At 35.9% G+C, this 11668-nt stretch overlaps 1 protein-coding gene across 1 annotated transcript in view; it reads right to left on the reverse strand.

Annotated features, from left to right (window-relative positions):
• Nucleotides 1–2138, reverse strand: part of LOC108671593 — a 36514-nt gene extending 34376 nt beyond the window's left edge. The window contains exon 1 of the mRNA XM_047883252.1: nt 1916–2138. Coding sequence (XP_047739208.1) covers nt 1916–1958 — 43 coding nt within the window. The 5' untranslated portion in view covers nt 1959–2138. The remainder of the gene's footprint in view (nt 1–1915) is intronic.
• Between the last annotated feature and the right edge of the window lie 9530 nt (nt 2139–11668).

Genomic DNA, 11668 nt, shown 5'->3' on the forward strand with positions numbered 1-11668 from the left:
CTCCAACATTCCACACTTGCTCAATCATTCCACACTAGCTCAATCATTCCACACTGTCTCCAACATTCCACACTTGCTCCAACATTCCACACTTGCTCCAACGTTCCACACTGTCTCCAACATTCCACACAGGCTCCAACATTCAACTCTGTCTCCAACATTCCACACAGGCTCCAATATTCAACACTGTCTCCAACATTCCACACTTGCCCCAACATTCCACACTTGCTCCAACGTTCCACACTTGCCCCAACATTCCACACTTGCTCCAACATTCCACACTTGCTCCAACATTCCACACTTGCTCCAACGTTCCACACTGTCTCCAACATTCCACACAGGCTCCAATATTCAACACTGTCTCCAACATTCCACAATTGCCCCAACATTCCACACTTGCTCCAACATTCCACACTGGCTCCTACATTCCACACTGGTTCCAACATTACGCATTGATTCTAACATTTTGCACCGGTTTCAACATTTCGCTCTGCTTTCAATATCCCGCACTGGTTTTAATGAACCTCCCAACCTCAACCTAAAAGAAATCCTACTCTGGGTTTGGGTAGAAAAAGAAGTTGCATCTGCAGAGTCACGTAAAACCGCAGCCTTTCTGGTCGAACAATTTCTGGGACAGAAATTTCTTAAACATTGGTCTCGACTTGCCTCTGAAGTCGCCTGGTGCAATCTTTATTTGTTTTCCAGTTTTCAGCAGGCAAACTGCGGGACGATTCTTCCTTGGTTCCCTTGAGGTAGGATTTTCTCGGGACTAAGTTTTCAGTTTTAGAACTACTCCCGCAGGCTTGTGGTGGTCTCCACTATAGTGAAAAAATATAACTCAGTACTCACTGCAGTGAGTGAGCGCATTTTCTCGTCGACGAAAACGTGAAGTCACGGACGGACAGACAGGCGGACTGACGGACGGACATTGCGAGCACAAAAGCGTTTTCTTTCCATATATGAGAAAATGCGATAAAAATGCCATTTACATATTAGCCAAGAAAACGTTTAGCATGTTTACCATGCCTTCTGCCCTTTTAACATCTTGGTGAACTAGCGATTTAAGCAAACTACTGGTATATGTACATTCATTTAAATATTTTATTATGCAAGGTGAAGAATGTATAGCGAATAAGTTAGACTGATTGAGTACATATAAATTCAATTCAAATAAAATAAAGGTTGAAAATTAAAATGCATGCGATGAATACCACATTAGAAAATAAAGTGATCAAATGTTCAATTAATCAGGCGTCATTTCAAAAATATTGCGCTGGTATAATAGTTCATTACCTCCTTTAATATAGTTCCTGATATAAGTTATTTTTTTCTATTGATTATAATCGGTTGGGGACTTATAGCTTACTTATAAAATTGTAAATTTGTCTGCTTAAGTCAGGGATTAAATGTCACTACAATTACCAGTGGATATAACATCGAACCAAAATCAACTATCGTAAAGCTGACAAAGAAGAGATATCAAGGAGCTATTTTGAATATCAGATTTAATCGTTCAGTCACTCTTTTCTGAATGATTCATATGAAAGCTCATTTTATAATCAAGACCGAATCTTGGTGCGCGAATCGTGAAGCTCTAAGTTCCATAATACCGCATTTGTACCTTAAAAAAGTAGAAATTTGTTCAAAAACACATTCTATTGCTGACAAAGTAGGCATCTCGACCGAACAAACTAAAAACTGTTTGTAAATCAACTAAGATATCGATTTATTTATTGCGAATCGTTCCAAAGGAACAAAGGCTGGATCAAATTAATTTCAATCAAAATTGAAAAATGGTAAATGAAATTTAAAACATTTACATCCATACAATTCTCTGCAGTGACCTTTGATTATTAGCAATGAACGGACTTGAAAGGCGAGTTAGACTTTATCGAAAATCTTGAGATAATCTCACCTGCCACTGAAGAGGCCATCAATAAAATCATTAATAAATCCATATTAAATCTTTTCAAAATCTCAGTCAAAGATTATTGTGGAAGTTTCATGACAGAAATATATTTTAGTTTTTCGAGTCCGTCATTGAGATGACGTGTAAATTGTGAAGGCAGAAAACACGAAGAACTTCGCACTTGGCTTCATGCGCTCCACGACACTGACACAGAACCACTCACGAGGAAGTGTCAGCACACACTGAAGAGGGCTAGGTCAGCTAAGCCCTCTCTCGTCCTTATGGTAAAGTTCACCCATAAAAATATCTATTCGAGCGGATAAATGTTCTGCAAATCAAAGAAAACGAGAATGTGCTTGTATTGCTGGGTAGGAAACACTCTGGTTCAGAACATGCAGCAGCTGGAAACCCTTGCTCTAATATTGATGAGAAAAAAAATTATCTTAGAATTTCAAAAAATGGCACATAACAGTAGATCTTGTATGATCAGCTCGATTTTTCGCTACCTTACTTTGCTTGCTGTGTTTGAAAATATTTTTGATTTCTATCCTGTTGATCCAAAATTTATCCTACCTTTTTGAACAATTTATTCAACCCATCCTTGTACTGTACTTGGTCCAAATGATTCGCGCTATAGGATTTCAAACTTTTCATTAAAATTTAATATTTAATTAGACTTTGAGCTTTAAACAAAGTTCAAGGATCAGTCCCAGCATTTTGTTTCAACGTTAACGTGTTTTCTAGAGACGCGCTAATCGAGTTTTCGGTTTAAGAGACAAATTTTAACAAACTAAACTGAACACTCCAACTTCCAGAGCGTTGTAAACTAAACAGGGAATTCAAGTTTTGTGACTCAAACAAACAGCCGCTAACTTTACGTAATGTTTGAAATTTGTGGGATGTACTATCTTCTATATTTAATTGAATTTTTTACGTAGTGAAAGTTTTATGTACCAGCCTCCTAAAAAAACTGAACTGAAAACAAAGCAAATACTCCCTGAAATTTTTCAACTATGAGCGGAAGACTTACAATTGAAACAATTCAAGGGATTTAACGTTACAGCCGAACATCTCCGACTTTGAAATAGAAGAAGAGGTTTTATGTTAGACTCGACGCCAAAACAAATAATATTACTAGTTTAAATTACTGAATTATAATGATATATCCTAAATACAATTAACAATACAACGTTTAATCTTGCACATCTGCAATACTTATTTTCCTTCACAGGGCTAGAAGGTGCTTCCGTTACTACAAGTCTAAAATCTATTAAAATATACTGATTTTTTTTTTATTTTGTTGTATTTGTGCTTTAAAACAAACTAGTTGCATGAAGCTTGAACACTCAGAAAATTCATGTTCATATTGTGCAAATAGCGACACACTTTCTAACTAACCGCGCCAGCCGAAAGCGGACGTAACTCGTACATTTTTCACCTGACTAAACTGTATCAGCAAAACCCACACATGAGGGATAAGTGCATCGCTTTTATGGACAAAGGCTCACTCAAAAAGCTCAATTTCTACCTTTGGTCTCTTCAAGAAAACGATTAAGATTGGATAAAGAGCAGTAGACCAACGCTTGGAAACCTTCACTCCGAATCACTGCGTACCTCGGGGCGCCTTCTAGGATCTATTGCCTGCGTAATATGAAGCGGGGTCTTTGGTAGCGAATTTCTTGACTAAAGGCGCATCGATGAGAACCATGCAAATTTTATGCAAAGGGTCGCTCTCTAAAGCTTTCAAATGAAAGACAGGAGCCAAAAGCTACCGCATCAACCGTGCGTTCAACTCCAGCATTCCGACGCAGACATCAAACGCGGTATTCCAATTAACGTTTTTTCACAAAATTTAGAAATTTTTGCCGGAAAACTCCTACCCGAATGAATGAATTGAGTTGTTTATCCGCCATGGACCATAGGTGAAACATGAATGCTGGTTTAAACTCTCGTATTTTTAAGACCAAATTTTCACATGTTCAAAAATGTATAGCATATGTTTTTATACACATATATGACTAATTTTCACGCTTTAAAAAAAATTACATGAGATCGACGTAATAGCATTTCGGGTTGAGACAATAAAATAGCATGAGGTCAGCTTTTTTACGTTCATTGAAAGCTATTCTTTGCTGATCCCAAGTCGTTTGATGCAGCCATTAGCTCTCAGAAATGCCGTTAAAGGGAAAACAAGACTCGCTTGGTGCAATCAAATGACCAGAATTGCCCTCCGAACGCTCCTTTCGCTCACTCACCTGCCTTGTGATGCATGAGAAGAGTTCAAATGTGAAAGTTCTTGTCGTTTCATGAAATATAAAGCAGTGTGCACAAATATATAGTACAAAATCATATAGTTTTGCTCACTCGCCAGCCTCGTGATGCATGAGAAAAATTCAACTATGAAAGCTCGTGTCGTTTCCTGAAATACGATGCAATTTGCATAATTATATAGTGGAAAGTTTAACAGATATATGTTTGACAATGTTTTAGTGCTTCAGTGGAACTTAAAATCGATGCTCAACTCAAGTAGCGTGGCCTTGCGAACTCATCCGAAGTTTTACTGATGAGGAGTTTGTAATGGTAACTATACAGTATAAATATTAATTATTGATTTCTAAAAAATAACTGTGGGTAATTTCTAACTATTCTTCATAGATAATTTCAAGGAAAATTAAATAAATTTGTTCTTTCCGCATAATAATTCCCATAGCTGACTATTACTATTTAGAATGCTTTTATTAATAATCAAATTTATATTGGCTTCCACTTCAAAATTCGTCGGATTTTAACGCTATTTTGCATGTAATTTCATCAGTATTGTATGGACGAAAGCATGTAATTATAATCATTTATTTTTCATCATGCTTTACTCCAAAAAGTTTAAAAAATCTGTTGACTCACTTCATGAATTTTCTAACTTTAAATCATTATCCTATTTAAATTTTGTTTTTTTTTTAAAGCCGTTTATGCAAATATAATGCTCTGAACTCCATTTCATTTTAAATATTGCTGGATTTAAAATATCTTTGGAAATATCTTTGGGAACATGTTTGGAAATATATTTGGAAATATCTTTGTGTGTATCGTGTTTCGAGTTAGCAGCCAAGCTGCACTGCCGTTGCGTTAGGCCGCCTACGAAGCTTATGATGGACTGGGCCATAATTCTCTGCCCCGATAACACGAGTGATAAGACTAAATAATTCCACGTCCGCTGGGCGTCATCCATCATTAAGCATCGCTCCTGAGATTCAACCAACGAATTGTGATGATCAGCTGCAGGACAGCTTTGGGATGGCCGGATTTATGGGCCAGTGAGGGTGAGATTAAGTCTGAAAAATGAGGTAAATATGAGTGGGATTCGAGAGCCATACGAGGTAATGCTCTAAAATATACAGCTGAAGTGCTCTCATAATAAAGTGTTCAGGTTTAACGGTGGTTTTGGACTTAAAAATGTTGACATTGAAAAAAAAAATTATTGGGCAAACATTTAATGAAGTAAGCAAATGATAATTTGCGCAGTTATGAATACGAAAAGATTTAGAGCGAAATGAGGAATAGCAAATAATTTGAAAAAAAAACAGCAAACATTTAAACGCTGTTTCCAACCTGATTGCCAATATTATAATTAGTTCATAGCTTCAGAAATTTACCGAAATTTTACTAAACTTCTGCATCTACATGAACTACAGGAAAAATAGCATGTGTAACTAAAGGAATAATACACGCGTTACTATAATAGGATTGGCTTGGATAAATTTTCAGGACTACGAGAGTTTCTGAAGCGCTGTAAAAGTTGAAGAATTAATTACAAAATGAATTATATTTGATTTTAATTATACCTTGGATGCGGCTGACCGGATAAATCAAAGGCTTTTAATACGTTCAAGAGTTCAAGTTTAGCCGATTCCGTTCGTGTTTCGATTAATTGAATCAAACTCATGAAGTACATCCACGTCGCATCTATTTTTTTCATTGCTTCTCATTTGAAATTCAAAGTCCATTTTGCTTTCAACGCTTGAAGAACACCATTTTGAGACGCAGAAATACGATTCCTTAGATCTTTATGAAGTGCGTCAAATCAACAAATTTACAGTACTTTTGATAAAAATATATATATTTTTAAAAATAAACAAAAAAATACTTCTGAAAAAATCACGACTTTGTTACATGTTTGAATGCCATAAATGTATGCCTAAGTGGATGCCGTCAAGCAAGTTCTAGATTCCAAAATATTATCGTATTTATTCATGACGAGTGCTATTAATAGAATCACGTCTACTAAATTCTCATATATTTTCAGCTTATTTTGTCAGCTACAAACTCTTACGAAAATTCAAGCGGTGCTACAAGATTGAACCTCACGTTGTTCTATTCTTCAATTGCGTTTGAGCCACGAAAAACAGCTATTCTTTGCTTAGAGCTATTCTTTGCTTAGCATCTTAAATTACTTCAGCTTCCGTAGAAGGCTTGTGGAATTTATTATGCCTTACAGCCATCTTATTACGGGGCCCTGAAATTTGTTGCTGCAATTGGGCCTGCGAGAGTTACGCTCCTTAGCATATCCAGCATCTGTTCAAGTTTGTTTAGATAGCAATCAAACTTGGATTTAATTATCAGTTAATTGAAATTTTCACATTGCACGTTATTACTGAATTTCTGTTATTGTCTTCTATGAAGCTCATAAGCTCATTTCACTCGGAACCTATTTTTAAGTTAATAATCATTATTTTGGTATTGTATTATTGATTACTACCACTATGTGGTTAATAATAATGATCAAAATTAAAGTTTTAATGTCTCACATTCGATAGTTCTCATCAATGTCAAAGCATCTTGACCTTCTATCGAACAACAGTTTGAACTTATCGGAGCCTGATGGAACTAATTCTTTTCAGCCTCATCCTCGTACATATTTAATTTTCGTTTCCAGACACTCGTTGTAACTAGGAGAGTTGCACCAGGGATGTCTCACAATCCTTCATAGCACTCCATTTACACTTCATATAAGATATTCCAGTTGACTCAACTATTGTAATCCACTGAAAAAGTGTAAATAAGCTTATTTTTCGCCCGTTTGCTTCCACTGGATCCCCTGTGTTTTGTAGATTCAACTTATAAATATCGTGAACTGCCATTAAAAAAAGTCACGCTTAAAAATATGTTACTTGGATATGCATCTATTTCTGATGAACATCCATTCAAAAAAATACCAATGCAAATGAGAAAATATTTTGCACAATTGCATCAGACGTACTTTATAAGAAGCCTCCAGACTCAACAACCGAAACAAAAGCATTGGCTCTCTTTATCGCCAATATGAACTGATATCAAAATCATTTTTAAATCAGTAAATATATAAATACACAGTTTGTACTAAAACTAAGTTTCAGGAAATCAAGGCTTGTAAAGTTGCGTGCCTCCGAATGCTACAAAATTATATTAACATCGCAGTCATTTCTTATTGCGAAAAGACAACTTTCTGTCTGTAAACTTATTAATTTTGGAAATTACTTGCTTCGGAAACAAAATTATAAATAAAAAGTTGTAGGATGAGGGATATGAACGAGCGTTAGTTTCATTTTTCTACTGAAGTGGTGCGCCGGCTCATGATAAATGATGAAAAGTAAATGAAATATTAGGACCTTTACCCATAGATTTTTTGATCATGTTAATTTATCCCCTCTGAAATACTTTCTTTTATTTGCGTATTTAAAGGTAGTCTATTATAGAAATGCCATCATATCAGGAAAGATTAATTTTTTTATCTGATGAAGCTATGGAAAGGCTAGACAAATCCAGCCATGCACAGCGTTTGGTACTTACTGGAAATGGTACTGGATGTTACAAGTTCCTGACACACTTATACGAGTTTAGAGGCCAAGCCAAGTAACAAAAATTAAAGCATCAGGGATTTTTAGGTTATTTTATACTGAGCTTCATGTTTCAGTTTGAAGTAGAACAGAAAAAATTAGCTCGAAATATTTTTTTCATTTTTTACACATTTATACCCTCAATTGTTAACCCACTTCATAATTAAACTTCACGCACAGCCCATTTCTCATCTAAAACATTCCAGTGTTAAAAATTCATATTCATATGAATCTTTAGATATGATATGTGATAATTTTTGTGATATGATTCATATCACATATATTCATATGTGAGATTCACATGTGAATCTCACATATGAGAGATTTATAAGAAGCCACTTTGACGACTCATTCGTTCTTCTCTATTAAGTTATAATTTACTTCCGTAAAATTATGCGATGACTGTGATCAAACTAGTGGTTGTCAAGTTTTTATAGATAATTACTAAAGTGTATTTATAATGGAGCGGTATAGCTAGAACGGAGAAAGCAGAGTATAATATGCTTATGGCTCACATAAATCATATGTTGAAATAAAAACAGAAGTGAAAACTACGGACAGAATTCCACAATTAGTTTAACAATTCGCTAAAATATTTTATTATTGTAATGTATTTTGCGAAAACTTATTTTCCGCATAAAACCCATTCACATTTTTTACGTTTGAAATCAGGAAAGGTAGTGTAAGCCATCAGCTTAGCGAAAGTATACCTAATACTAAAGTTTCAAGAAGAGTTTATTAAAAATATCCAAAAAACATGAAGTTTCTGCCAGCACTTAATCTAATATATAAGCAAATTAATCAATAATTCGAAAATTTCAGTGCAATTTGCTGGCAAAACTATTTCAGTTAATGAATTGTGAACAAATAAGTTGCAGCGTGAACTAACTCACTGACGTTATCTGAACCTAAGGCAGGAATTAATTGAATGCAAGACATGGACTGACAGGTGAACTTAGCAGCTAGGGAAAAAGGCGACTGAAGATCGGACCTAAATGTTTCAAGAAGCATCTCTATAGAATTGCTATTCCAGGTAAGGTACGACCACACTGTTAGAAAAGACGGTGAAAAAACGGTCCCACTGGCATTCTAGTGGCCGGCCGTCCCGTGTAAATAAACTGTTTCGCCGTTTATATCAGATGTTTCACGGATTTCTAGTGTTAAATTAGAATAAAAACGGTGACACGATGTTTCTTTTCACGTGCCGACCGGCCACTGAAACGCCGGTAATACCGTTAACGGTAATTTTTCTAACAGTGCACATACCTTCTTGCGTAACATTTACCTCAAACAGATGTCAGGCAGATGAGCCAATAGCGCCAACGGGATGAGCTAAAATGCACGGTATTTGGCAAAATGATTTAATTTCCGTCTTGCTTAAATGCAATTAAATAACTGAAATCCCGTATGTTGGCCGAAAGCGCACAAAGCACAAGTTAACATGAATGGAAAACAATGGCGGTCTTATAAATAAGTGTGAAATGAAATTTTCATATCGATGGTCTGGGCAATGCAATATTTCCCTCGTAATTCATACATACGAAAATAACAGTTACTCGAAATGATGGCAGTGCTAGCCGCTGAGATATTAATGTCAAAGTTTCTTATTAATTATTTTGGGGAACGTCAAATACTTTTGAATGATGTCAGAAGTATGTCAAATTATGAAAGTCAAATACATCATACATAATTCTGTGAATGAGATTCATGACATCATTGACGTTTAAGAAAATGTTATACAGCAAATTTGCATGAATATTTAAAAACACGAATGTTGCTAAAATATAAATATCGTATTTTAAAAAGCTGAAGTAATGTATTTGTACACGAATTTCAGGTCTAATTGACAAGTAACACTGCGTATGTAACCATTATGTTTTTCTTGTTTTATGGTTTAATATGAACGCATTACTTAAGGCCAAGACGGTTCCCTGTTTTGAACAGTCGATTTGTTTTGAGTCTTAAAATTTTGATCGGTTATTACGTCGAAGTATAACCGTTTAATATAAATTCATTCGAAACTTCACCGTGCGAGTCAATAACAAATCTTGGTTGGCAGCCGCTGTGGTCATGTAGAACAAACTTCTCGGTGCAATATGCAGCTTGGATGTAAAGTGGCCAGCAAGTAACTAGTGTCCACATTGCATGTTGTGCTCAGTGGGATACCAAAGACAAGCTTGTTTGTGACTCAGTTTGTGGAACTGCAGATTGTGTGGTATGCCGAGGACCTAAGTCTACGCTCTAAACGGAGGAAGCTGGGCCAAAGTTTGCAGTGCCATTTCATGCACGGAGAAAAATTTTATGAGGAAAAATAAAAATAACTTTCAGCTAATACATTATATACTAAATATATTTCAGTCAACAAATTTATTCATCATTTGTAGGAACTAATTTTGTAATGGTATTTTTTGTGACTAAATCGTAATAAGCGTGTGATTTAAAAATAGCAGAACCACTTAATTCCAATTACACAATATCTGACAAATTGTCCTGTGTTGAACCGTACACCAGAGGAAACGGGCACAATTTTAGGTCAGAAATAATTCAAATAAAATTCAAAGGCATTATCGTTTAAGAGTCGCCGGCTTGGTTTCATCAGCCAAACAATTCTGGGGCGGGCGAGTGGAATAATAAGCTTCGTATATTTGTCGGACCGCCTCGTGAGCGTCAAGATCTCGTGAAATAAGCGCCTCAGCCGCGGACTCGGAATGAATTCCAACCCATGAATTCCAAACCATGAATTCCAGCCAATGAATTCCTGCCTCAACCTCTTTCTTCTGAGTTGCGTTCACGTTTGCAGGGAAGCAAAACGTGCGATGTAATCAGACGAAATGGCTAATATTATTCTCGAAATTATCTACTCTATAATAGTGAAAGAACGTTAAAAATATTTCGAGAGTGTTAATTTTAAACTTCGTTTCAAATTAAAATTTTAGCTGTAATTATTATATCAGAAAGCTTATTCGGAATCAATTTAGCGGGAGCATAAAAAATATAAAAATTGTACTAATCTTATTTTTATTTGCTCTGGTACATTTTTTCTTCGCACATGATCAAAATTCGTCTCAAGAACAAGTTTTCTCGTTTGTAATGCCATGTCCACAGCCGAGCTCTGAGTGAACATGTCGCTTGCGTGTCGTGAACGGAAAGACTGCAGCTCGGAAAGAATGCGCCGGAACGAAGCGAGTTCTTGAGACTGAAACACGACGCCATAGAACTATAAATTAGGACGTGACGAGCCTAAGTGGTGCTGAGTGGTCTAATTCCGACGGCATGGACGAGAGCGAGCGAGCTAATTGGATTTGATTCGAGCTATAAAAAAAACCCTAGCCGTTTGAATATTTTATTCGCATTGTTACAGAGGATTATGTTGACTAATATTAAATTTGTATGCTGAACGTGCGTAGCAATATCCATTACACTAGATTGTCTGTAAAAATCAAATGAGATATGACTGGTTTGGTTCTAGAAAGTTAAATTTTGATGATTTAATTGTATTTTTGGCTCTGATAATCTAATCAATAATAGCACAATTATGAAACGCTTCTTTCTTCCAAAAGAAGCATCTAGTTCCAATAAAGCCTTCCTAAGCAGCTCATTGTTATATCTCAATATTAAACAACAGAAGAGAAAAGCTACCAGAATTTCTGGCGGAATAACAACGGAAGAGAAAAGCTACCAGAATTTCTGGCGGAATAACAACGGAAGAGAAAAGCTACAAGAATTTCTGGCGGAATAACAACGGAAGAGAAAAGCTTCCACCAGAATAGCCAATAAGAGTTGATCCCAAAAGCCGCAGCCAGCGTCACTCGATCCAGTTAAGGAGAAGGTGCAAGTCTTATCCCGGCAATGTCACAATAATTTATCGAAAAAATTTGTATATAAAGCA

This window comes from Hyalella azteca, unplaced genomic scaffold (assembly GCF_000764305.2).
Source record: "Hyalella azteca isolate HAZT.00-mixed unplaced genomic scaffold, Hazt_2.0.2 contig12387, whole genome shotgun sequence".
In the NCBI taxonomy this organism is placed as follows: Eukaryota; Metazoa; Arthropoda; class Malacostraca; order Amphipoda; family Hyalellidae; genus Hyalella; species Hyalella azteca.